Source organism: Podarcis melisellensis, assembly GCF_964234715.1.
Source record: "Podarcis melisellensis genome assembly, chromosome: 6".
In the NCBI taxonomy this organism is placed as follows: Eukaryota; Metazoa; Chordata; class Lepidosauria; order Squamata; family Lacertidae; genus Podarcis; species Podarcis melisellensis.
In genome coordinates, this window is record NC_138538.1 from 25,629,449 (window position 1) to 25,657,363 (window position 27,915).

Genomic DNA, 27,915 nt, shown 5'->3' on the forward strand with positions numbered 1-27,915 from the left:
CTCCCCTGTGTGTCCTTAACATCTGCTCTGGAAGGTTTAGGGGAACTCTCCAAAGGAGATTTTGGGAGGCATGGGGAGGAAGTGAAGTCCCTTTGCATAAGCAGTCTCATCTCATGTGTCATTGGATTTCAATGGTTAGTCTTTAAGGTACTTTCCTGCTTTTCCAGCTGTGGATTAACACAGCAAGTGCCTGCTTGAGGATTGAGCTTGCCCTCAGCAGAGTTCCTTGTTAAGTTGTGGGTGAACATATTCCTTGTTAAGTTGTGGGTGAACAACTCTTCTTTATTCAAATGCCAGAACAGAACTGAACTGAAGGGCTCAGTCAGCAACATAACTGTTGCAACTTTCTAAAATTATCAATCACTGAACGTCACTTTCGATCCTTCATTTGCATACAAACTATCCAATCACTGAACGTCACTTTCGATCCTTCATTTGCATAACTATCTACAGTATCCCCCTGCTGGCCCAGGGTGAGAACTTCAGTACATAACATTCCTCCTGTAGAGTCTCTGGGGTCAAGGTTGTACCTATCTCAGTTTTCCAAAAATGCAATGCCACAGAAGGTTTTTCAATGTTTTTGTGAAGGTAGTCATCTCCTCTCCAAAAAGTGCTGTGATGCTCCAGGTTCAATCTGCAGCATCTCCAGGCATGATACCAAGCCTGGACATAACTACCCTTTTTAATCTTAGGTAGGGTGTTCCCTTCATAGGTTTAGGTTTCTACCCAACAAAGTTATCCCATGAGTGCAGGGACTTCTTCTCGCACAATAGAGCTTTCCTCTCCTTCCCCTCCTCTGCACAATTTAAAAGTAGTACCATTTACCCCAATGAGCCTAGCTTAATTTCTTCTCCTTTTTCCAGTGCTCTTTCTTTAGAGAGTCCACGAGTTTTTGACATTGGATGACTTTATAAAACATTCTACTAATTGGATTTGTTAAAATAAATAAATCAAAAGCTAATTGGTACGTGCCCTGCCATTATTTTTGCTTACTGAATTAGATATAATGGCGTGAAGTCCTTTTTATCATATTTGTGCACTTATTTAAACACCCCCCTGGCGCACACTTCTGCAAATTCAATTATAGATTCAAAGAAAGCACTCAATTTATGCAAGGCTGGTTTACATTTAATCCAGGGGCAAGACTCAGTAACTGATGATAGGTCTGTTCAAAATTAATTAGGATCATTCAGAGGAACAGCAGCATTGTTACCAGCGCACAATGTAAAACAGGGGTTATTTCAGCCTTTGCCGTAATGAGTCACAACTGAAAGCTTGTTCTGGGTCAAGGGAGCCTTTGTTTATTTGGGTTTCTCTTTCCGTGCTGGGAGGTCACTTGTTCTTTGTCTCGGCTTCATGTGGGACAGATTAATAAGAGGATTTCCACAGGAGGGTGCAAACAATGCAGAGAAGCTGAATGTCTTCTTTGTTTGCATCAGTATTCACCCAGGAAAGTGTTGGGTGGGAACCCATGGCTGGGTTGCTTTGTTTCTTCCCCGCAGGAAGGGTGTCCAAAGAAGTAAGTCAGATGAAGGTGACATTCTGCAGCTTATCAACAAGTTGGAATTTAAGATGGCAGATGGGAGAAAATGAAGGTCTTTGAACAAAAATATGTAACTTCCCTAAAAATTGCCTCTGTGCCAGAGGATGTAGAGTATGGACAGTAGAGATGTAGAGAGATGTAGAGAGCATTTGCATAGGAGTGCCCTTGAAAGCACCTTTGGGAGCAGGTTCAAGGAGAGCATGGCTGAATAGATGCAGCTCCCTGTTGACAGCCAAGGTGCCTCAGACTGCCAGTGTCTGGCAGAGAAGCAACAGGGAAGGGACATGGTCTTCATGCTTTGCTCATGGGCTGACCATTGTTAGATTCAGGACTAGATGAATATTTGCTCTGATTCAACAAGACTCTTTTTCTTTTCTCATTCATTTCTGTAAACTGTATCATTTTATTTATATTTTCAAGCAACTCTCAACTACTTTATTTATCTGCTGCAAGAAATATATCCTCTGTCCTCTTTCCCTTCCAAAATAACACTCCAAGTGCTCATATTATAAATGTTTCTTAGGGATATTTGAAATGTCTAAATGCATCCGTTAGTTATGTGGTTGGTAGGTAGGTTTGTGCGGGACGCGGGTGGCACTGTGGGTTAAACCACAGAGCCTAAGACTTGCCGATCAGAAGGTCGGCGGTTTGAATCCCCACTATGGGCTGAGCTCCCGTTGCTTGGTCCCTGCTCCTGCCAACCTAGCAGTTTGAAAGCATGTCAAAGTGCAAGTACATAAATAGGTACTGCTCCGGCGGGAAGGTAAACAGTGTTTCCGTGCACTGCTCTGGTTCACCAGAAGTGGCTTAGTCATGCTGGCATGAAAGCTGGACGCCGGCTCCCTCGGCCAATAAAGTGAGATGAGTGCCGCAACTCCAGAATCGGCCACGACTGGACCTAATGGTCAGGGGTCCCTTGGTAGGTCTGTACTTTGTTTTTAAGACTGTATACCGACTTCTAACATTTTTTGTACCATGCCTGTTTGAAACCAATTGCACTGATAACCAATAGCTATGATATATGTCAAAAATTGTAGGTAGCCTGTGAGTTGCTTTTGGTGGGGTGGGGCTTATACCTAAGTCCAGCTGCAACACATGAATGTACCATTTTGCAAGCAGAAACCTCTTAGGCTAGTGGAACAGGAGTGATGGATGGCTTATTGCACCATCCAATGTGTTACCAATACCCTGATAGCATGTTTTCACTCAAAATTTGGCAAAGTGATGCCATCTAATTATATGCATGTGTACTTGCTCTTTTCCTTGTTCTTGTGGATTATCTTAACCATAATGTTGTTGAGGAGCACTCAATCTGTCATTAAGTAATTTTAGCAGCAGTTGATAAATAATGCCGTAAAGAACATGATCTCCTCTGATCTACTGGTCTTTAGGATAGCTTAATAATGGTGATTGCAATAAATATGTTGAATAATTATTTGAAGTGACATTTTCCCTGCAATAGTCTGAGCTTCTAGAGAAAGATGGGAGTCTTTCCATGTATGTGCATAAAATACATTCTTCTTTATTAATTTCTTTTAAAATCTGTTAATCCTCTGAATGTGTCCAAAATCCAGATACTAGTGTCACTCCTTGTTAGCCCTAATTAATATGTGAACGTTCTTCCATATTCTTTGCAGCTGTCTGCTTCATGAGATAATGATGCCCTTTATGTTATTTCTGTTTACTTGGTTTACATTGTGACATTGACAAGCAATTAAACATTGGCCCGTTGTAGAAGTGTTTAATTACATTGTTAAAACAATTTATACCCCAGGGAACTCAGCCAGAGAACTCAGCCTTAGGGGGAATATTCAAGGTGGGACTTGGTATGAAACGGGTTCTTAGAAATCCATTTGACAAGTTATTATTTTAATAGTACATTAGAACTTTGTGAGCAGAATGGACAATGCTTATGTGTTTCTGCATATTTACGTGGAAGGCACGAAAGTTTCTGTATGAGACAGTTGGGCCCTCTTTGCATAAAAAACCCTGACGTTCCTGTTCTCAGCTCCTGACAATTACAACATTTTTTAATCTGGTCTTGAGAAATCTCATTTTGCCTCACCTTCCTCTACTGTTGTTGATAAAATAATCTTTGATTGCTTACTTCAGTTTCATTATCCTTGCAATTTTCCTTCAGTTTATGGAGCCATTATTGCTTGTTTTGTTTTGTTACTTTTCACATTTTCATAGAATCATAGAATTAGAAGGAATCCCGATGGTCTTGTAGTCTAACCCCCTGCCATGCAGGAATTTGTTTTTTTTAAATATCTATTTATCTATTGTCGCATCTCCCTATCAGCTCTTAGGGGAAAAAGGCAGGTTCAGGTCCTGCTGTTGCTTTTTCAGGGGTTACTCTAGATGTGGTGAAGCAATTGTTTGAATGTTTTGCCCAGTGGCCTATCAGCAGAAGCCACACAGAACATCCTCATTTGATGCAGTGGGGTGCATGGGTCAATGAAAAGCATTCATGTGGCCTATCCTTCATGAATCATATCAAAATTCTCTTTTTGCTTTCTTCCAAAGAAGTCAGGTATGTTATTCAAGAAGCATTCCCCCAAAACGATCTTGACATTTTGCTTTCATTGAAATTTGGTTACAACTCTTAAAAATTAGCTCACAAAAGTAACCATGCATAAAGATGCTTAATTACCTATCTATATTTGGAAGTCATCTAGAATGCTTAATTAATTTAGCTTTGGGCAATCTTCATAAGGAGAAGTGAAAGCAGGAACTAGTCGTCCCCCCCCGGTAGTTAGAAGAAGAATATGGGATGGGGGCCAGATAGTGACTGTTTGAGTAATGCATCACCAGGCATTTGTGTTTTTATTTCCTTGCAATGTTTTTAAAATGAAGCAGATCGTGAATACTGAACAGAAAGACACTAAACCCTTGTGCTGACCCTCTCTTTTCTAACACTGAACCACTCCAGTTTAGTTACACTGTTACACTGAATTTAGTTTGGTTACACAAGTTACACTGAATTTATGACGGTACGTACGTGGAGAATGTGGCTTATAGGGAGGAATAGAAGTCAAATAGCAAACCTATATCCCTTTTGGTTGGCATCCTGCAGTCTTACTTGGGCGTTTCACTTGCAGAGCAAGTCAGGGGTGTTTTCAACCCTGCTAATTTGCTTTAAGAATTTCCTAAATTCCAAAGAGTGAACAGAATTCCAACATGACTGGAGGAGGAAACAAAATATGTCATACCTAGCATGACAGATGAATAAACTCCAGTTTCCATAGGAGAACTAGGACAGGGATAGCTTACATTGAATACTGGATACATTCATTTATGACTTTTTCTCCTGAATGCTAAGCAGGTTTAATAGTGACTATGTGATTCCAGGTTGCGTGTGGGCAATGTGGTACCATGAAGATTTTGTGGGACAACCACTCCTGTCCATAATCGGTGGGGCTGATGGAAGCTGGAGTCTAACAACATTGGCTACTGTTGCCCTAGTGAGGAACATTCTCAAAGATGACAAGCAGAAGCTTGTGCTATGTAAACCATCCCTTTTTGGTAGGGACTGAAAGGTCCAGGTCTTCTATCAATAACCAGGTCAAGCAAGCATTCATTTCTTCCACACATGCCATGAAACCTAGTGTGGAGCAAAAGCACCTCTGCATGGGTACTGGTGACATCAACTGCTCATGGGCCGGATATGCTGGCCACTATAATCATCTCTCCTTCCGAGGCGACGTATTGTAAAACATAATTTGTTCTAGAAGGGCTGCTGCACCTGCAAATTTCATCCACTTTTGTGAAAAGAGGAGAAGTCATAGCAGTTTTAGATTCCCTATTAAACTGAACTGGGGGGGCAGAGCTTTGTTTTTTAACAGATCTAGATTGTGCTAATACTTTATTATCAGTTTTATTATCAGTTTATGAAAATCTTGTAAGTTCATATTCATATATAAGCATGTGGCAATATCAATGCCAGAAGAGATTTCTTTTTGTTTTAATGCAAAACTCACCTGGAATGGGGGTGGGATTAAAGTAGCCCTTTGCTAATGCTACTAAAAATAAATCTGGACCTTAGTGCACAAAAGCTAGAATAGAAAGGCACATAAAACGAGGAAGACTTGTAACTGCAACACTCTTTTTTGCACTTTCAAAGGGAAACCAAAGTGGCAAGGGAGCGCCAAACTTTAATGTGCTGCTTATTCAAATATGAAGTTGTCTCCTTCCCCTCTGCGTCATCTTTTATGAACATTAGGTTTTACTGCACAATGCCTCAGGGACCATTAACTGAGATATGAGCACAAATCTTCAGATTAATGTGTGGCATATGACACTACTATCTATATTGTGACGATTTAAAGCTGTGACTAGGAAAAGTGACCTAAGAAACAATTGCTTATTAAGTTTTTTAAAAAGGCAAGCCATATGTTCCAAGTATACACTTAAGACTCAGAAATCTTTGCTATATACCCCCAGGGCAGTGGAAACAATTTAATGCTCCAGAAATTCATTTTATTTTCCCCCTGCAAGTTTTTTTAATATAAAAGGCACTGATTTAAATGGAGTAACATAACGAGACAAAAGTAATTAAGACAAAAGTATTTATTCATCTCTTTTCTCCTTAGGTGGTTGTTCGTTTGATGAACACTACAGTAACTGTGGTTATAGTGTGGCTCTGGGGACCAATGGATTTACTTGGGAGCAGATTAATACCTGGGAGAAACCAACAATGGATCCTGCTGTCCCAACTGGTGAGTAAAAAGCATGCTGGGTAAGAAAGCCTCTAAACAAAATTATTTATCTTGGGGTGTGAACTTCCAAAACTGCGATGCGGGCTGATGTTGACTGATACAAACAGGAATAACAAGTCAGCTTGTCATATCATTTTCCAGAATAGTAGACATTACACTTTGACATTATAAGCTAGGACACTTCACATTAGAGGCCATTCTGAGTGTGTTTAGCTTTGGTTGTTACTGGTACTTAGTAACCTTCGTCATTGCCCAGAATATGTTGGTTTTGAATCCCATTTCCCCCACTTTCATGTAGCAATTTGGATTCAAAATGTAAAGGCTAATCACCTGCCTATTGTCAGTCAAATCTTGTAGGAACAATGCTAACTGTTGGTTTTAAAGTCCTATATGGCTTAGGATCAAGGTATCTCAATTGTCTGCCTTCTTTCATATAAACTTGTATGCTACAGAAGATCTGCTGGAAAGGCTTTTTTTTTTTTGTCAATGTCTGAGGCACAGTTAATGATGAGACAAAAAGGGGGTTTTCAGTGGCTGCACTCAGGCTTTGGAATTCGTTTTCCCCAGGAGATACATTTTGCCCCCTTCATGATGACTTTTCAACATCAGAGAATTAAACTTAACCTTTGTCTTTAAGAGCTGGCTTTCTGTTTCCTATTTCTTAATAGTTTTATCTAGGTAATTGTAATGGAAGTTTCACCTTTTTGAGTAAAATTGTGGCTTGGTTTTATTGGGTCTTGAAGTGGTTTGCTAGCTTTGCAATGTATGTTTGCGTTATTGTTTTTAATGGTTAATGCAAACTGCTTTGAGTAGATAGGTAGGGTAACTATTGTTTAAATAAAGAACATAAATAAATTGTATTGTGCTACCAGTTAGGTCTTTAGAAAACTCGGTTCACATTTTAGTACAAAACCAAACCTGCATTACATCTGATTACTGTTTTTAATAGTAACATCTGACAGAGTAAAACAAGATTAAAGGTTGATACAATTATCTACATTAGTTTCTACAAAGCACACTCTCAATTTCTGTGTTGCCACAGCAATATTCACTGCATGATAAGTAACAAACTTGTCACTGTTAGACAACATATAAACAATCTAATAAGGATCATTGGCATTAATGAAGGAGATGAAAGTTTTCTAATATAGCTTTCCCCTGGGTCCTCATACAGGCTGCGCCAGAGAACATAATGACATATATTTCCAGGTAGTCTTTGATCTACATATGTGGTGGTTGTGGGGATGATTTCATTAATCTGATTGTATATTGATTTGGCTCTGAGAAACCCAGGTAATTCTCAATCCATTGTAGAGTTCTGGATGTCAACAAACCAGGGACACGATTTCCTAATTTTTGCACTTTCCCCCCATGTACTTAGAGAGATTTGTGTCTGAAATAAATGATGACACTCGGATTAACTCTCAAATGTGTAACCTATGTTTGACATGCCTTTGACTTGATTTTGAGAGACAGCCAACTTTAATTTAATTAAATGTGGTGCATATCACCTTTTATTTTACTATATTACTTTTCTCTGGCACCCCCTTTTCTGATAGGGCTGCTGTTGACTTTATTGGTGGTATTTCTGCTGTAATAAGCCAACCTGATGCTCATCACCACAGTGAGAACTGTTCAGGATCCACTAAAGTGACAAAGAATTTCATTGAAGTTGACTTTTGCAAAATGGGGGTTTCCCACTTTAACTGGTGCAAAAGTCATTAATTGTTAATTATATTTCTTTGCTAATACCAGTAATGCCTTTTGGAGGACAGGAAAAGTTAATTTCTTAAAGGATGTGAGGTTTAAGTGCAGTTTCTTTTAAGAGATTGGTTTGATCTGCAAAACGGTGTGAAATCATGACCTCCCCTGAGCTTTAGAAATGGTTATAATCAAGATGTTAGTTTGCTTTGTTGAAACAGAGAAAGAGAAACTTTCTTGTCACTCCAGTTCTAAATATCTCTGCTGACACAACTGCCTGTGATAGCAGCAAAATGCCACTGCGGATGTCGCTGCTACAATATCACACTTTCTGACATTGTTCTATCATGACTGTTGGCATGCCATATCCAAAGCACTTCTAGCTGCAGAAGGCTGCCAGATCAGGTTGCAAGGCATACTTGAAGGGAAATTTATACTAGCTGCCTTTTCATTGTTAGTTCATGGGTGATATCTCATGGCTAGATGCTTATATTCTAGCAGTGCTCTCTTGTTTTATGCTATTCTGGAGTGTGCATGTGCAGTCATGTTGCTATGTAAGTAATAATTACCTCCCTTAATGAGAGTACCATTAAGGCTGTGCTGATATGCCTTTGACTTGATTTTGACTTGCATTCTTGAGTTCATTCCTACATTCCCTGAAATCCTCCCCATTCCCCATTGTATTTTTTTTTAAAAGAAACACTCCTCTAAATAAATTACTGTTAATTTTTTTGGCTAATCCCTGCACTCAAGCCTGAGTTTAAGCATGACATACGATTAGTTTCACAGAACTTGTTTTCTTTCCCCAGTATCAAGAAATCACAATTTGCTACATAATGCCAACCTACTCACTGGTGGACATTAGACAGCTGGTTCATACGATAAGTGATAAATATAATAACTATGACTGTTGGTGTCTTTTTCAGACTGAGTGTGCTAGTGCACACAGCCTCATAAAAAGTGTTCAAGTGCCTGATTGTGTGTGTGTGTGTGTGTGTGTGTGAGAGAGAGAGAGAGAGAGAGAGAGAGAGAGAGAGAGAGAGAGAGAGATTCAGTCAGTCCTCAGTGGCTTGTAGAGCTGTGTGATTTTTGCATTTTTGAAAGATAGACCCCTCTGCTATTATGTAAGCAAACTAAAGATAAGCATGATGGCAATTGCAGTGGGGGGGATTGCTCCAAAAATGGTTAGAGCAAAATAGCTACCAATAAGAGGAAATTTCCTACCCACTTTTTAAAAAAAATCCAAGGGTTGTAACCAATGAATTTGTCCCATTAGTGTTAGGACTTCCATTTGTACAATAGGAAATCCTATTCCTCTACTCTCCCTGGGGGGCTCCCAAGCTTATAGATATGAGATGATAGATCAGGAGTATGTCCTGGATCTAAGTTACCGAACAGTTACTTTCTCTTCAGATCTTCCTCCTTGCCTTTGGCAATATGTACCCTTATGGAACTTTTTAATTTTTTTTTAAAAAAATGTCAAATATTGGTTCCTGGCAGCTTATACACAACGAACCTTTATGCAGGAAACCAGACATAGATTTATGTTTTCATTTCTCAAAGAAAAAAAAATCTATTCTGCAAAGCAATAATGGTTGTAGAGGGTATACATAAAAATGTAGAAAATTGGCACTGTGTCTGAATTCATATGGTAAATTGTTAAGTGTTATGCCTTTACAACTTTGGCCAAGCTTTTTCTTTTTTTCTTTTAAAGTTATTTATTGATTCCATTTGTCAAGTTAAACCATTAAGTATTTTAAATAGTGTGTAATAAAAGCCCTGCGTAGTTCACAACTAATTTTGCCTATCAGCTGGGCACACTTTTGCTCATCACACATGTTTGTGTATCTTACTCACTTTTGCTGACACAAAGAGCAGAAAAATTCACATTACTGCCACAGAAACAAACAAGTTGATCACAACTGATCTAGAAAGTGGTTCCATTTCGTTTAATTTTTAATCATTAAATTGACATGTCACCTTTCCCCTAAGAATTATGAAGTGGTGTTAATGGTTACCCCCCTCCCCTTACAACAAAACTGTGAGGCTGACAGACACAGGCTGGCCCACGTTCATCCAGTAAACTATTATGGGTGAGTGGAGATTAGAATTCTGCCTCTCACCCCAGGTCCCAATCTGACACTTTAATCCAGGGTTTCCAAACTTGGGTCTCCAGCTGTTTTTGTCCAACAATTCCCATCATCCTACTGGCCCTGCTAGCTAGGGATCATGAGAGTTGTAGTCCCAAAACAGCTGGAGAACCAAGTTTGCCAAACCCTGTTCTAATCATTACACCACAATGGTTTTCCATGAGATCCAGAACAATGGAATACCAGTTATGCATTTAAACACACACAAGTGAACTGCTTTCTCCTTCAATTTGGCTCTTCTCGGGCATTATCCTTGTTCTGCCTTTGATTAACGAATGAACCTGTCAGGTATATGCAAAATATGAAATGCAATAAAAATCAATTCTGCCAGGAATCTTCATTCTCATTAGCATAACCCTTCGACTAGTTGTCAATTTAGTAATGAATCTATCTGCATGCCATCCAATATTATATAGCCCTGCTCTAAATAGATTCAAGGGCCATTCAGATATTCTTCCTTGGAAAGCATCTGTTTGGGTGAAGGATAATTGCCTGGCTCACTCCCACGAAATCAAGTTCACACTGATAAGAAACTAGAAAGTTTCTTCTTTTTCACAGTCAGTTGGTGAACAAGAAGAAAATAATGCTGTGATTATTAAGACCCAGAATGGGTTTCTCAAAACAAGCCATGCCAGGGTACTATTAGGTGTATTCGTAGCTGGTTGTCTGGCCCAACCCAAAGACTTCTCACTAATGGTTCCTCATCATTCTGGATAAACGTGACAAGTGGGATGCCACAGGGTTCTATCCTGCGTGCATTGTTGTTCAATACCTTTATAAATAACTTGGAAGAGGGAATTGAGGGAATCAGAGGGGTAACTAGTGCTGCAGAAAACAGAATATAGGTTCAAAATTACCTTAACAGAGTGGAGAACTGGACCCAAACTAACAAAAATGAATTTCAGTAGGGACAATTTCACGCTTAGGCAGGAAGACCCAGCTGCATAAATATAAGATGGGGGGGGCACCTGGCTTTCCAGTAGCACATGTGAAAAGGATCTTGGGATCTTAGTAGACCACAATCTTAACATGAGTCAACAGTGTGATACAGCAGCAGCAAAAAAATTCAACAGGTAATGTTCAGATCAAGGGAAGTAATAGTACCACTCTATTTTTCCTTGGTCAGACCACACCTGGAATATTGTGTCCACAAGTGCAGAGGAGGAACAAGTGCGAAGGAGGGCGGCCGAGATAATAAAGGGTCTGGAAACCAAACCAAGAGCTGTTTGGCAATGGAATGGATGCCCTTGGTAGGCTGTAGACTCTCCTTCCTGGGAGGTTATTAAGCAGTGGTTGGATGGCCAACTCTAATGGGTGCCATAGTTGAGATTCCTGTATTGCAGTGGGTTGGACTAGATTACGCTTGAGATCCCTTCCAACATTACAATTCTATGATTCTATGCTTTAAAGACATGTTCTTAAGCAGCTGAACCATGGGTGTCATACAGTGTATAATCCAGTTAAATTATGGGCTTTCTGAGTTCCTGTAAGCACCTAAAAATCTTTGAAATCCTTGTTCTCAGATATAATGAGCTTGTATCAATGGCTTACAGTGAGGGTTTTGTTTTTTAGTCCCAGGACACTTGATGGACACTAATTACTGCATTTCTCCCCTTTTTATTTGTTGAATAACAAAAAATAAAATAAAAAAATCAAGAACAATTTAAACTATTTCTGTTTCCAGCCACAATTTTGGGGGTAGGGGGAGACACTTTGTTTTAGATCATTACAAACAAATGGTTTTTATAATGGGTTTCTCAGGATTGGAAACAAGCAACAACTTAATTAGAAGATTAAGAAGCAAATATTGATTTCCTCTCCACTTACCTTCCTTTTGAATGAATGTTCTATTAATGACATTTGTAAAACTAGTTCTGGGAGGCTAATGGAACTTTAGTTCATTCTCTTGCACTTTGTCCCATCTGATTTGTGTGAACGTTCAATCATTACCCCTCTGTTCACTGTGAGATACTCACAGCCTTATTTTAAAACATGGACTTACAATCTCAGAAATGGCTCAGTGAAGAAATCCAGGGACTGGGGAGCTGGAAGCTAGAGAACAAGATAGGTCATGGGACTCTTAGCACGTAAAAGGAAGAGGTGTGGGTAACTGATCTCTAACAACTCTCAGCACCCTTAGTAAACTACAATTCCCAGGATTCTTTGTGGGCATGTATGACCACTGAAGTAGTAAAACGGTGCAGTAAACATATGATGCTGATATGACCTTTGATGCTATGTTGCAGCCAAGGGCTGATTACATGTAGGTGGGTTAGTTGGCACTCTTGTAAAAGGGGGTGGTCTTAGAAGAATCTTGTTTGCTTATTTTTGGCACGGCTTTAGAACTTCTACATTATGCATCAGGTTTAGGGATGGGAGAGAGGTTGGCAAAACATTTGCATGTATTACTTACTTAATTAATTAATTAGTATGCCACCCTTCATCTGAAAATCACAGGGCAATTCACAACGTAAAAATACAAAATGAGAATACAACATACGTAATATAACAAGAACAAGAACAAACCAATAGCCAGGCATTTGTTTTATTGGATTTATTTATTTATTATTCAAGAGCCACTTAACCCACTTAACCATTCAAAAATATCCAGTCTATTGTCTCTGTTTTACCTGGTGAAGTAATCCTGTTGTTTCAAGACTCCTGAAGCTATTTGTGTATTTGGTGTCTGCAAGTGTTATATTTAACCTTCAGTCAAACAGGTTGCATTAATGAAAATGAGTAGTGTGTATCTGTAGAAAATTGGCTTCCTCTGCTTTCTCGTAGTGGTGCAAAAAACAAAACAAACCCAACCTTTTTATAGCCCATACTACTGACACATGTGCAATCTACAGAGGATAAATTTAGACATCGGGGGTGGGGGGAGTTTGGTGCTGCATACATAAAAACATGGGAATGTGTTTCCTACTTATTCCTCTTCAGTACTTTGACCTTTAGCAACGCATGGCCTGGGATGCTAACCGGTTTGGTTCCGGGTCCCACAGAATGTGTCTTAGTTCACTCTTCCTGATCCCAATGTGCCCATGGGCCTCTGTTTTCAAAAGCAAGCCTCTATAATGCAACAAATAAAAACCCTCTCTTGTGGACAACCAGACAGAAATAGATTTTTTTACAAGGGAAGTCAAGATGCACTTAGCATTCCAAGTACCCCGGAGAAGACTTGCCAATCACTTTTTATAGCACCAGCAAATCTTCATATTTTATATGTTCAAAGTGTGTCATAGGCATTAACTAATTAGCTGCAGTGGAGGCCTAAACAGGGCTAACTTGATTGGCGTAATTACTTTGATATCATTTTGTAAGGATGCCCTGTGAATACAAAACCAACACTGCATTTCCTGTTTATGAGCAGTTTTACCAAAATGACCTTCAGTAATGCTGGCTATTAACTTTTCCGTTCCGCTACCACTAGACTTTTTTTTTAAAAAAAAATATACTAACAATCTGCTCAGTGCAGTACACAGTGCAGAAGTGGCATAGTCACTATCTACAAAACTTACTGTGGATATCTTAATGCCATTATGCAAATCTATGGTACAATCACAGTTGGAATACTGTTGGTACAGTTCTGGAATTGGAAAAGGTTTAGAAAAGGGCAAGTGGAATAATCAAGGGATTGGAGCAACCCCCCTATGAGAAAATGCTTTAATTTAGAGAAAAGCTAAGAGGTGACAGGTTAGAAGTTTGTAGAATTATGCACTGTGTGGAGGAAGTAGATAGAGAAAAGTTTCTCTCATAACACTAGAACTCAAATGCATCCAAATGAGGCTGCATTTTGGAAGATTCAGGGCAAAATTAAAGAAAGCTATTTCCACATCCACTTTTAAATGCATGATTGAATTGTGTTTTTCTGTTTTCATTTTTCCAAATATGTGTCAATTATCTGCTTAAGCACCTAGATTGTTTGGAAGCTGAACCATTTATGATTAACCAAAAATCACTTCTCCCCATCTGAATTGACATGGATCCTGTGATGATCATCTGAAGTCCTTCTTTGTGTTTTCCCCTCCATAAGAGGTCCAAGGGTGGCAACATGAGAATGGGCGTTTTCTGCGGTGACTCCCCATTTGTAGAATGCTCTCCCTAGGGAGGCTTGCCTGACGCCCTCATTACATATATTTTGGCGCCAGACGAAAATGTTCATCTATAATCAGGCCTTTGGCTGATTAAACGATCTATGGGCTTTTAAATGTCTTTGTGGGAGTGGAGTTATTGGTTTCTGCTTGTGCTTGTTTTATTTTGTATTTTCATCATGTCTTTTTATGCTATGTTCAGAGAAGGACAGTATAGAAATTCAATAAATAAAACAGTGGCAATAATAATGTGAACAGACAAAAGACATCTCTCCCTAGTAGACCTAGATCTAGAGTTGACCATATCCTGGGGCTGAGTATAAATACATAGCCACCTTGCCCCAGCCATGAAAATCCAGCCTTGGAACTTGTAGGGCCTGATATGGTTAACATTAAGAAAAGGGTCAGTTACAGATAGGTAGCCGTGTTGGTCTGCCATAGTCAAAACAAAAAAAATTCCTTCCAGTAGCACCTTAAAGACCAACTAAGTTAGTTCTTGGTATGAGCTTTTGTGTGCATGCACACTTCTTCAGATACGAAGAAAAGGGAAATATGTCATTTCTGTGCAATAATATCAAATTACAGCCGTGTTTTATGTGATTGTTTTGTCTGTCTTACTCTCAAAGTTGCAAAATGTTGATGTTATGCATAGACTTCAGCTTCCAGCATGTGTTAGGGTTGCAAGGTGTCTGGCAATTCACAACTAATGCTTATTGCACTGTTATAACTGCGCAACTGTTAAAATTATGCTATATGCATATTAACAGGGTCAGTTAGACTCCATATGCCATTTGTTTAAGTTTTTCTGCTTAGAACAGTAAGGTATTGTTAACATTCAATTATATTGATCTGCCGGTAAGTAGTGCACACTGAAACCAAATCCGAATGCAGATGAATGCATGGCGGAATACATGGCCATCCACCTCAATCTGGCAGGATACAGTGTGACAGGACAAGCTGAGGAACAAACTAGGAGACATTCCACACCAAGCAGGGAAATGGTCCAGAAGTGAAGTGGGGCCATATGCGACTTCATTCTGTAACATGTGGGCCAGACTCAGGGAGTGCAGCTGCAGGCCGTAGACCCATAAAGCAGCCTGTGTCATGGAACTGGCTCTCCTGGATCACATCATTCACAAGTTCAGGAGGGTTGTAATCAACCAACTCTCTTGTCTCTCTTAGTAGTTACTTTCTTTGAACAACAATCCTAGTGGTAAGCAGAGCAGGGAAACTAGTGCCTGGCTTTGAGGCAGTGGCGTAGCTAGCTGCTTGGGCACCTGGGGCAGCGCATATGCCCTGCATCTGGGGGCGGGGGAAGCCGGGGCAGAGCATGCTGCGCAGAACCTCCACAGAGTCCGCAAGCCCCACGTTGCCATTTGGGGCAGTGCAGAGCCTGCAGGTGCCCGAGCCACTGTGTCACTCCCCAGGAGAGATGTATGGCTCAGGTGTGCTGCAGGCCAGGCCCTGTGGTCATCCCCGTCAGTGATGACACCCAGGGCAGCCTGCACCCACTGCACCCCCCTTCCTACGCCACTGCTTTGAGGATCTTGGTTTGAGCACCATGATAGCAGGCACCCTTGAATTGACCTCACGAGGCTCATAATTCACCACTTTCTGAAGAAGCAAGGGCAGCCTATTATGGGATTTTTACCTCCAGTGGTCTGTTTCATTGATTTGCATATCTGGCACAGTCTGTCACCTTGTAACAGTGTCCACATTAAACCAGAATGGGATGGAGTTCTTTCCATACTCGATAAATTTTTAGTACAGTATACAGCCCTGAAAAATGGTGTGTTTCAAATCAAACAGCTTGTGCATCTCTGAGACATTACATTTATCTTTGTCTTTTTGATCAGGCTGCATTGGTTGTCAACAGCTGTTAGAAATAGCATTTTTATTATTATTATTCCAGAAGCAATGTGATAAAATTATTACTATATTTTTGACTCATACCTGGATGCATTAATTTTTGCTTACAAGGAAGTATGCAGACTTGTTAAAGGAACAGCTTTAGAATCTGACTGTGTACACATCATGAATTATTATTATCTATTCTCATCTAAGCCTAGGGAGCATGAATGGTGGTGAAGGCATTTTCTTTGTGTTTCCAGAAATTACTTAGGATGTACAAATAAACAGATTACTGTACAAGTTAGCATTGAGAGAACAACATCAATTGCATCAAGTATTGTAAATGTAGGTCTGGATTTCCCCTGAAATTTAAGGCTCATATATTTATTGCTTAGTAACAAGGCTTGGGCTACTTTCACCCCGTTTGGGGATTCGCCTGACTTGGAAGGAGCCATTTGGGATGAATACACAATAGAAATGTGGTTTCAGAGGAGTTGGGATGAAATGTTTTGAACAGAGGTTTTTTTGGGGATGGGGGAAGTGCTTACAATGGCCGTGGTGTTGGTGGCTTCCTTTTCAATTTTTTAAACTTTTAAAAAACATTTTGATGGCAGAAGTTCTTTCCCACCCCCCTTTTTTTTGCTTAACTTACAAGTTCTGCCGCTGCCACGTTTTCCTTCACAAATGCCCTTTGAATAGTGATAGAGGATCAGAAGCAGAAGTAGGATTTTTCAAATAGGAAAAAGTAAAATAAGTGGAAGCTTGCACCCATTTCATGATAAAGCACCTCTGTGACAAAGCAGTGAGAAACTACAACCCCCCTACCCTCCCAAGAAAACTATTAAAGCTGCCATCCCAAGTTTGAAATTGCAAACAATTCTCCATCTGATCCTACTAACTGGTCTAAAGTATAAATCTCATCACAGAAAGCTAAATTTGTGATAGTTGTTTATAATTTTTTTATTGGAATGTTGTAAATTAGATGTTCAGGATCTTAGAGATGAATGAAATAGAGCTGTGGCGGCCAATTAATAAAGTACTGCCCCTGTGTTTCAGAAGCCAAGCCATGCACCCCCCACTTTTGAAAGTTTTGATATCTCTGTGATAGTTTTTGCTGGGTGAATGGTACCGCGGACCCCCTGGGTGGGTCATGTGGAGCCCCTGGAGTCCACAAACTGGAAACCACTGGAATAGAGAGTTAAGAGTGTCCTGTTGAGCCCAATTAGTGAAAAATTGCTTTAGTAGCTATATGTAGTGTTTCATTAGATTTAAAATTGAGCTTGATTCAACAAAAAATGATGTTTCAGGTAGCTTAGACTATACAACACCTTTATGGGAAGGAATTGGCTATTTTACATAGAAGCTGGTGGTGTAACATTGGCAACGCTCCTTTGAGGCATACGATTTGGGCATTATGATTTTGGTGCTGTGCAGTGTTAGAAACTGAGATATGAAAGCTAGGAGCTAAATGACACCTCAAACCTAGGTTATGGGCACAACAACAGAATGCCTAGGCACTTTTTTAAAAAATAACAAGAATACAAAGCTGAAAGTGAATGAACTCCAGCTAAAATATTATGTTCATTTTTTCGCATGGTCTAGTCCTTCCCCTGCCCTCCCCCCTAATATTTTAAAGAAGGTTTCTTCTCCAGTTTTCAGATAGTAGCTAGAAGTGGGGAGGCAGAAAAGGGTCCTCCTTTCCTTCCACACTGCAGTTTTAATCAGAAATTTTAGGCGCAGTACTGCGCCCAGAGCTCAGAAACTGCTTACGCTAATGAAATTCCCTGTTGCAAAATGCGCCTCGAACAATGGGAGTTTCGAACACTGGTCCTATGGTGTATTCTTTCTGGTTAGATATTATTATCTGCGTTGACTTAGTTTTGAAGAAATTCTTACTGTTTGCACATGTTCACACACCCTTAAATTATATTTCTGTGCTGTGGAGACTAATGGATGTACAACAAAAGTGGACTTTGCAAGAATTTATGAGACTCAAATTGCCTAGTGGAAAGGACAAACATTAGACTTTTCCATGTTCCATACCACTTATAATCAATCTTGTTTGAATACCAATTTGACATATGGACAACTTATATTAACATATGTGTTTAAATTAGAATTGATACAATTTTCTTTTAATGTCAGCTGCTGCTGTGTTTACCATTTTTTCTTTTTCTTTTGATATAGTTGTAATTAGCCGTTACAGTTAATATAGTGGAAAATAAAAATTCAAGAAGAAGAAGAAATTGTCACCCCAATTGGCTACCTGTGGAGCTTGTGAATCAGGCCAGCTCTCTCTCTTTTTTCTCTGCACACCAGCCACTTTTGGCAAGTACAAGCTACAGAAGCATGTATTCTTCTCTCTGTGGGTAATTGAGTCTTGGCCCATTGGCAGGTAGATGACGAGATCAAGGTTATTGCAGTTTTGGACTGGAGTCAGGGTGGAGCACTGCATCAGAGAATCATAGGCAGAACCTAGGTCTACAGCAGTGTAGGATAAGGATTGAGAACCTGTTTCTCTTCAGACGATGTTTGACCACAACTCCCATGATGCCTGGTCACTGGCAATGCTGGAGTTTGGGTTCAATGGTTGCCATCCTTGGAATATTCTTCTAATTACAGTGGTACCTCGGGTTAAGTACTTAATTCGTTCCGGAGGTCCGTACTTAACCTGTAACTTTAGCCAATGGGGCCTCCTGCTGCTGCTGCGCTGCAGGAGCACAATTTCTGTTCTCATCCTGAAGCAAAGTTCTTAACCTGAAGCACTATTTCTGGGTTAGCAGAGTCTTGTAACCTGAAGCGTATGTAACCTGAAGCGTATGTAACCTGAGGTACCACTGTATTATGCTTGAATCAACCCAGAAATTTTGGAAACTGTGGATAAGAAGGCATGTAGTTGGCATGTGAGAACAGAATACTGGACTAGGGTCTTTGGTCTGATCCACAGTGTGTGTAGCATTTCTTTCAATATATTTGCTTCCAACTATCCCACATTCATTAAAATTTCTAGATAGATACCCTACAGACAGGTGAGATGTGTCCAGACCTTCAAATGAACATATGGAAGTCAGAAGCAGATCACTTCATCCCCTGTCCCACATGCATTCACTAAATATATGAAATGACTAGACCAGGGACAGGGAACCTTTGTGTTCTTCAAATGTTGTTGGGCTGCAACTCCTTATCAGCCCCAACCAGCATTGCCAATGGTGAGGAATGATGGAAACTGTTGTCCAACATCTTCTGTTGGGCCAGAGGTTCCTCACCCCTGACCTGAAGGCACAGTCTGTTGGAACGCAAGAAGTTCAAGCAAAGAATCCAGAAACAAATGTGTAAATGAAGAGCTGAAAAGAAGACAAGTAGGCAGATACAAAAAGGTTGGCATGCTGGGAGGGCATCAGGATAACAGAGAGTTAAGGATATCTAGATAGCAGCCAGGCAGCCACACATACAAGACCAGAATTTGACTATTTCTCAAACCAAGATCCAGGGCTGAACACAAAGTATAGCCAATATAAGAGGAACCAGTGGGCTGCTGGGGAGATTTCCTCGTGCCTGGGAGAATAATGCAGCTTCTTTCCCTTCTACCTTGCAGCCCTTAGTAGGCTTATCACAAGTGGTACCAGGGAACTGACTAGAAAACTCCTAGTCTGAATCCTGAATTAACTTCTTATTTTGGGACTGCTCTCTTGTACACATGCACAGTTTAAAGGTTGGGGAAAATGATGGATTTGGTATTTTAAAAGGGAGTTTAAATATCTGCTAAGTGCTCTTGAGTATATAACTGCAAAATACCTGGTTATCAATCACTGTTTAAAATCACTCTTTTCTTAATAAGAGGACCCTTTCACTATTCAGTTCGTGTTTTCTTTCTGGGGAAGCATCCTCATACTGTATATTCCTCCCTTCCCCACCAGGTGGGGGAAAAAATTGGCAAGGTCAGTTCATGTCCAGCATATATTCCAGAAGCACTTTTGTACAGAAATCATACATCTCCCACAGAGTTGCAGAGACACTTCATCAGTTGCCCACAGATACCATCTCCCTAAAAATGCGGAGGGGAGAAAGAAGTGTGTTGCGAAAGTGAGACTCCCAGGGAGGCTTTTAATGGCCCAGAATGAATTGTTCTCCTCGGGGGTCCATAAAATCACTACACCCTGGCTGTGTTAAATGGTACACTTGAGCTATTTTCAGTCTGCTCCCCCCCTCCTGCTCAGTGAAAGCAATCAAGAAGTGAGCGCTCCTGGCTGTGATTGTTGGCACCTTCCCATTATCACCATTATCAGGCTGGTAGCAGCATCAAGGACTCAGGGATGTGACCTGGCAGGGAAGGAGAGATAGGAAGAGAATATATCTGGGGGGGGGGGTGTTTTCTAGCAAGTCCTGGATTGCCCAGTATATTCTTTTGAAGCATCCCATAATGGTCATCTTCGGAACTAGCACCTTCCTATCAATCCAGCAGAGGTTTATTTGCCATTAAAAGCAGGTGTATATTAGGCAAGACACTCTGGGGCTGCAAAAGTCTTGTAGGTGATTGGCTTAGTGAAGCCAGATGGGCGGGGTATAAATAATAAAAATATCATTATTATTATCATCATCATTTACCTTAAGGCAGGGTTGTTGTTTTTTTAAAAAAATAATCCCCGTTTTTTCAGAGGAGAACCAATAGTGGTAGGCAAGCTGTCTTGCAGGAAGTTTGTAATCTGTTGCTGACCTTGTGAGTGAGAAGACCCTGCTAATCTAGGGATCCTTGGATCTCAACTGGGAAAGCCTTATTTATTTATTTCATAAAATTTATATACCACTGGATTGCAGGAAGAACCTCAAAGCGGTTTGCAATTTGAGGATGCAATAGTAGGCAATTCCATTGTTCGCAAGAGGGGAAAACATGCTTGACTTTAAAACAAAGAAACAAACACACACAGGTTTACTCAGCACTTCACTCAGGTTATTTCTGTCAGGAGCTCGTCCTACACCTAAGTAGGACCTTGGCAGAGACACATGCCCGACTGGCATGTTCTCTCCCTCCTGGTTGATCGTTCAGGAGCTTCAAAAGCTTTCCTCTGCCCGAACATCACAGCGACCGATGCCAACAGACACTGGCACACTCAGGGATCTGCAGAGTCTGCATAGTTCGTGTGGCATACCTCAGCAACCCAGCATTTTGGCTAGTCTCTCTAGCATCAGACAGCAAAGAGAAAAGAACAAAGGACAATAGTCCTACTTGACGGAACACAGTAACACAAACATCCTGTTTCTGTCACTTCCCACTCTGTGGAGTCAAAACATACACCGTCATGTGATAGACAACAATCCCATGACTGCAATCACAGAGCAGGAATTCTAACAATTTCTCAGGTGTCTGATGACAATATAAATTCCAGTCAGACAATGTTTCTTCCAACTCTCATGGAAACAGACCAAACCCAGCAAAAAACCCAAACCGAATGGAAACAAAAATGAAGTGGAGCAGGATTGATGTGCTACGGTATGTCATTTTTTATAAAGTGGGTGTGTAGGTGCAATAACTCAACTTGTATGGAAGTGAATTTATAAAATAACTGTTAACAGGGGAAAGTTGGCATGTGGGAACTTGCTTTCTTGCCTTGCTCCAATTGTGCATGTTGCCCATGATCCATGCCTACTGTGAGACCTGGAGCAGAAGCTGAGGAAGGCAATGCTGGAGCTGACACGAAGAAGAAGAAGAAGAGGAGGAGGAGGAGGAGGAGGAGGAGAGGAGGAGGAGTAGTAGTAGTTTGGATTTGATATCCCGCTTTATCACTACCCGAAGGAGTCTCAAAGCGGCTAACATTGTCCTTTCCCTTCCTCCCCCACAACAAACACTCTGTGAGGTGTGTGGGGCTGAGAGACTTCAAAGAAGGGTGACTAGCCTAAGGTCACCCAGCAGATGCATGTGGAGGAGCGGAGTCGCGAACCCGGTTCCCCAGACTACGAGTCTACCGCTCTCAACCACTACACCACACTGGCTCTCTGAGGGCTCTTGGCCGAACCAGGGAGGAAACTTAAAAGACTGATATCCTCACTGCCAGCTCCTCTTTTTTCGTGATTCTGTCATGGTTTACCGCTGGATCGTCTCTCCCCTCATAAGAAAAACCCTGCTGGATTAAGTCTGTGACTAACACACAAGCAGGACCTGAATGCAACAGTGTTCTTCTGACTTGTGATTCCCAGCAAAAGGTAAAGGACCCCTGGACAGTTAGGCCCAATGAAAGGGGTTGCGGTGCTCATCTCGCTTTGCAGGCTGAGGGAGGAGGCATTTGTCCACAGACAGCTTTCTGGGTCATGTGGCCAGCATGACTGTACTGCTTCTGGTGTAATGAAACATCGTGACGGAAACCAGAGCACATGAAAATGCCATTTACCTTCCCGCCGCAGTGGTACCTATTTATCTACTTGCACTAGTGTGCTTTCAAACTGCTAGGTTGGCAGGAGTTGGGACAGAGCAACGGGAGCTCACCCGTCGCAGGGATTAAAACCACCAACCTTCTGATCAGCAAGCCCAAGAGGCTCACTCGTTTAGACCACAGCGCCACCCTGGTACTCGACACATATACCTCCAACAGTGGAGGTACAACAGAGACATCATGGCTGGCAAAGATCAATAGCCTTATACTCCACGAATTTGTCTAATCCTCTTTTTAAAGCATCCACATTGGGGGCCATCACTACATACATGTCATAGGAGCAAATCCCATGTTTATGCACTCTGTAAGAAGTACTCCTTTTCGTCTGTACTGAATCTTTCAATAGTCAGCTTCACTTTATTTCCTTGACTTAGTTCTAGTCTTGTGAGAGAATGGGGGGAAAACAACAACTATTCACTTTTTTGTCACAATGCATAATCTTACACAACTCCTCTTGGGTAGACCCTTATTTGCAGAGAACCGCTGGCGATTGCTCCTTCTGGCAGCCAACTATGATCACCGTGGACTTTCAATTGCAGGCTGGCTGGAACCCTGAATAGGAACACTACTGTTAGGAACTGAGGAGGCAATGCAGAACTCTGGATGTAATGTTTAGAAAGCTAAAAGGGGGAAAACACACACACACACACACACAGAGAGAGCACTGTTCTGAAAACAAATGATTGCATAGAAAAGCACACTCCAATCATGACTTCTGAGCACATTCTGAAGATCAAATGAAGTAGGCTTGATCTATACCAAGCCGAACTATATCTCATTCTAGATAGTTTATTTAATAAGTCAACTTTACTTTGTGTAGATTCCACTTGATGAATGGAAAATGAATTCACTTAAACAAGTGCGCTATTTTCAGGAGGTTTTGATATTTTTTTTGCAGAAGAGGCAGCTGATGATAATGGTGTAGAGAACATCCTCAGGGGAGGGTGAAATCTGTAGAAATCTTTTGAATTGTCTCTCCCCCTGGCACTCTTATCAGTATGGGTTGCAGATAGAGTGTCTGTAATCCAGGAGATGTAAGCTGTAATATTGTAAATTATCACTTGTTTTGCAGTCTTGACTAGAAAAATAAATGCAATTATGTTTATGAATGTCGGGAAATGAAGCAGAGTAAAGCAATTTTGTATATTTTGAGGGTTTTTCAAATAAAAAGCATTGTTCAGTGAATTCGAATAGTCTTTTGCTCTTGCATATGTTTCGTTATACAATTCTCTCTGAAGTATGTGAACAGATGTAACTTATGATAGCAATGATATGAAAGGTGGAATTTAAAAACAAAGATTTGTTTCCAAGACTTTTAAGAAGTGGCATGCATAGGCTTTATGGATGTGCCCAGTTACCTTTTTCTGTACTACAGAGACAGAACAGTATTCTCAATATCAGCAGTTCTTCCAGGTCTTCTACTCCACATACTGTGCTTTGCCCATCAGTCTAGTTCCAGTATCACATCTCCAACAGTAGAATGTTCTAAACGCTTTTCAGGAAACCACAGGGTAGTTAAGGAAAGATATATCCTTGATTAAACACACAGATACACACACCTGTAAAGCATGGCTACTTTTGCATCTGAATACAGACCACTTTCAGTTAGTGAAGTTTGTCATGATATGAGAAAAACCTGGGGGTTCTAATGATGAAATATGGGACAACTAATAATTAAATGTTCCAGTAAAGTTCTACCAACCTGCCAGATAGAACTTTGGGGGCTTGGTAAAGCTCACTTCAAACCTGAGATAAGCTTTGTAAGTTCCAAAGTTCATCTCCATCTTTGATTGTTGTATAAACCAGAGGAAAACTCCTGGCTTTTTCTCCTGAACCCAAAGTAATACTTGACAGTTCCCCTAATCTCCCCTCACTTTCCTCAATTTGGTGGTGGTATGAGGAGACTCTCAATGCTCCTTTACTTGGTTAGCCTCTTCCTCTTACTCCACTCTTATTCTGTAGCTGTAGAGCTCTTGACATAGTGTTTAGAATTTTTGTTTTACCTCCAACAGCCTCCTTCTGAATTTTAATTAATTCTGCCATGAAAATGTCACAGACTTCTTGTATTACGATGGGGATAATTCTGGAGGTATTCCCTTTTATCTTTTACTGTTAAGTATCTGATAGGATGTGTATTCCAGAAGCCAATTGACTTGTTTTCATAGCATACTTTTAATTCTACAAGGGAAAAAAATATGATGATCTGATCTAATTTAATTTTGTTCTTAGCAAAAAAATTAAGGGGGGGGGGGGAGATCACTTGGCCAGCTGCTGTTCTGAGCACATGCAGAGCATGAAGGCTACGAGATAAGCTTTGAACTTTATGAAATCTCTCAGTGGTGTATGTTAATGAGTGCTGTTGGGAGACTTCTGAAACTTCTTGCTTCCAGTTGTATTAATTAGTGCACTGCTTCTGAACTGGCAAAACATCTTTTGATTGAGCTGTAACTCCAAACTAATAAGTACAAATGCATACAGTGTGTCTGTTGGTCCTGCTGCTGTGTAACAGATCAGGTGGACTTTAAGGGATTTAGCACTGGCAGGGTGACTGCTCAGAGTGTGATGTGCTCCAAAGGGCACCAACTAATTCTGCAAACTATTTTTAGTGACAGAGCTTAGTACTGGAAGCTGAAGAGTTGCAACCTGCTTTCGATGCCAAGGTTTAGTATTGGCAATTGAAAAGTAGTAAAAAAGGAGAAATTCCTCTCTTTATGTGTAGAGTGCCTTTCTGGTGCCACGAGTAGGCATATCTAGACTCTACAAGCAGAGAGGATTTGGGGGGAGGCTTTCCAGAACTAAAAAGAAGGCAATCAGGGAAGCTTTGACTCTCATGCTTCAGAGATTTGCCTTGTGCAAGTCTACATTTTGCTTCTCAGACATTCAGATCTGCCTTATAATGAGTCAGACCACCAGATATACCCCAGTTATCTTTTCTGAAAAGTGGAAGGAGCTTTCCAAGATCTGAATATATGCTATATCACGACTCTGTAACATGAAGCAAATGGAAGTTAATTTAACAGCTCTCAAAAAGATCAAGTGTTCAGCTAAAGTTGATGCTGGACTGTAATCATATTTTCACTCTGCTGTCGGGGCTGATGGGAGTTGTAGGCTCTATATTTTGAACTACAACTCCCATTTGTCTCATTTGGTTTAACTGGCAGTCAGGCAGGATAGGAATTGTAGTCCAAAACATCTGGAGGAAATCATGTTGAGTCCTACATACTAATGTAGAGCCATCTATGGGATGTGTTATGTTTTGGAAGGCAAGCCACATTGGTGAAGGGTCTGCAAATAGTGCAAAAATGTCTCATATGTCTCTCTTAATTCCCAAACATGTCCCCAGCATCACTTTTACTGCAAAACATACTGAAGATGGGAGGAGATTTTCTCATACATGTAGATGTCTCTCCACCAAATATTAGGGAGGACCTTAAGAAAATATGCTCACAGACTAAAAGATTCAATTTAGATATACTCCTGAAATTCTCAACTAAATTCTTTCTGTGAGTTGAAAGTTTTAAATTGCTTGTTCTTGTTTCTGAAGTGGAATAAATGCCTCGGGAATCCTTCATTGTTCCACTTACAATTTTCCAATCTTGAACAGAGCACTGTACATGCAGTTTCCTACAGCTTTTAATTCCTTGAGTTAATTAATGTTGTCTCTCCATTTCTGTAATACTATTGTACACGTGCTGAATGTTAGAACACTGCAAATAATCGTTATGGTGTAACTGCATGTTATGGGTGCATCAAGATTCATTTTTTGTATGTTGTTTTGCCATTGTGGAAGGACACATCAACTAAACACCCAGGTGAAAGCTGCAGCAAACTTTGCATGCTCCATTTATGGAATTAATTCTATAAATCCCCCTAGTTAAACCAGAATTAGGGAGGGGTGTGATGCAGCACAGAGCACATCTATGGAACACTAAGGATATGAAGAAGGGAAAATCTGTTCTTATCCTTATTCAGTCATGAATATATGCCTCAGAATCTGTGGCCAGCCATAGCAAAATACTTTGCAGGTGATAGATGAAAATATAATTATTTATAGTGCAGACAGTAGTAGAGTTAACTTATGCACGGCTAGATGATGCCACCAGGAAGGGGCAGCTTTGTCACAAAGCACTTGGAACAATGCAGATCTGGCTCAGCTTTCTTAAGAATATGGTTCATCTAGAAGTGGTTGAATCCTGTCAGTGGCTACTCAACAGAACCAAATTCTGCAAACTACAGGCAACCTCAGTAGCTCTTTAAACTCTCAGGTGCTCAAAAACACCAGGAAGAACACAACAGCAGTTAGAATATACCAAGGCCTAGCAAAGCCTCTCTTCTCTTATAGAACTCAGGGACAATCCTAGGAAGATGAATGTTGGAATATTCAGTACAGGCAAAAGAAAGTACTTCTTCTCAAAACACATAATTAAACTTTGGAATCCACTCCCACAAGAAATAATAATGGCCACCAGCTTGGATAGCTTTGGAAAGGATTAGACAAATTCACAAAGGGCAAAGCTGTCATCAGCCACTAGCTGCAACAGCTAAGTTCTCTCTTCACTGGTGGAGGCTGGGAATACCCAGTGGGGAGAGTGCTGTTATACTCAGGTCCCAATTGCAAGTTTCCCATGCACATCTGGTTGGTGTTTGTGGGAACAGGATGCTTGGCTAGATGGACCACTTGCTCGAACCAACAAGATTCTTCTTATGTTCTTAAAAGAGTGAAAGAACAAGCTGAAGAAGGCCCTGAATCCACATCATAGCACACTTCAGCCCCATACAAAATAGAACCATTCACAATTGCCTACTAGTCCCCTAAAATAAAGGTAAAGGTAAAGGATCCATGGGCGGTTAAGTCCAGTCAAATGTGACTATGGGGCATGGCACTCATCTCGCTTTCAGGCTGAGGGAGCCAGCATTTGTCCACAGACAGCTTTCTGGGTCATGTGGCCAGCATGACTAAACCGGCGGGTACCCATTTCTCTACTTGCACTGGTGTGCTTTCGAACTGCTAGGTTAGCAGGAGTTGGGACAGAGCAATGGCAGCTCATCCCGTCGCAGGGATTCGAACCACCAACCTTCTGATTGGCAAGCCCAAGAGGCTCAGTGGTTTAGACCACAGTGCCACCCGTGTCCCGATCCCCTGGAATAGGATGTACATGGATTAGGCACTTCATATAATCCATCAAAGTCTCTCTTTAAACTCAAAAGTGGAAATGGAACAAGTACTTTATCCTATGAGGAATCGCGCTGACAAAATCCTGATGTTGGTACCACTCTTTGAAGAGAAGAACCCTTAGTATAGTGAAGTGGTAGATTCCTTTACAATTCATTTCATGGGGAAGACAAATGTGATGTATGGGCAGGTTCGATTTAACCTTCCCAGTCAAGGATGCTTGATTGTAGACTGCTTTATCTCATCTTTTGAACACAAAGAAT

General features: G+C 40.7%; 1 protein-coding gene across 17 annotated transcripts in view; it reads left to right on the forward strand.

The window, feature by feature from the left end:
- PTPRT (protein tyrosine phosphatase receptor type T) overlaps positions 1-27,915 on the forward strand; it is a 591,983-nt gene that overhangs the window by 169,273 nt on the left and 394,795 nt on the right. For all 17 annotated transcript variants that reach the window (XM_081916619.1, XM_081916633.1, XM_081916621.1 and 14 more), the window contains exon 2: positions 6,136-6,261. In XM_081916619.1, coding sequence (XP_081772745.1) covers positions 6,136-6,261 — 126 coding nt within the window. The remainder of the gene's footprint in view (positions 1-6,135; positions 6,262-27,915) is intronic.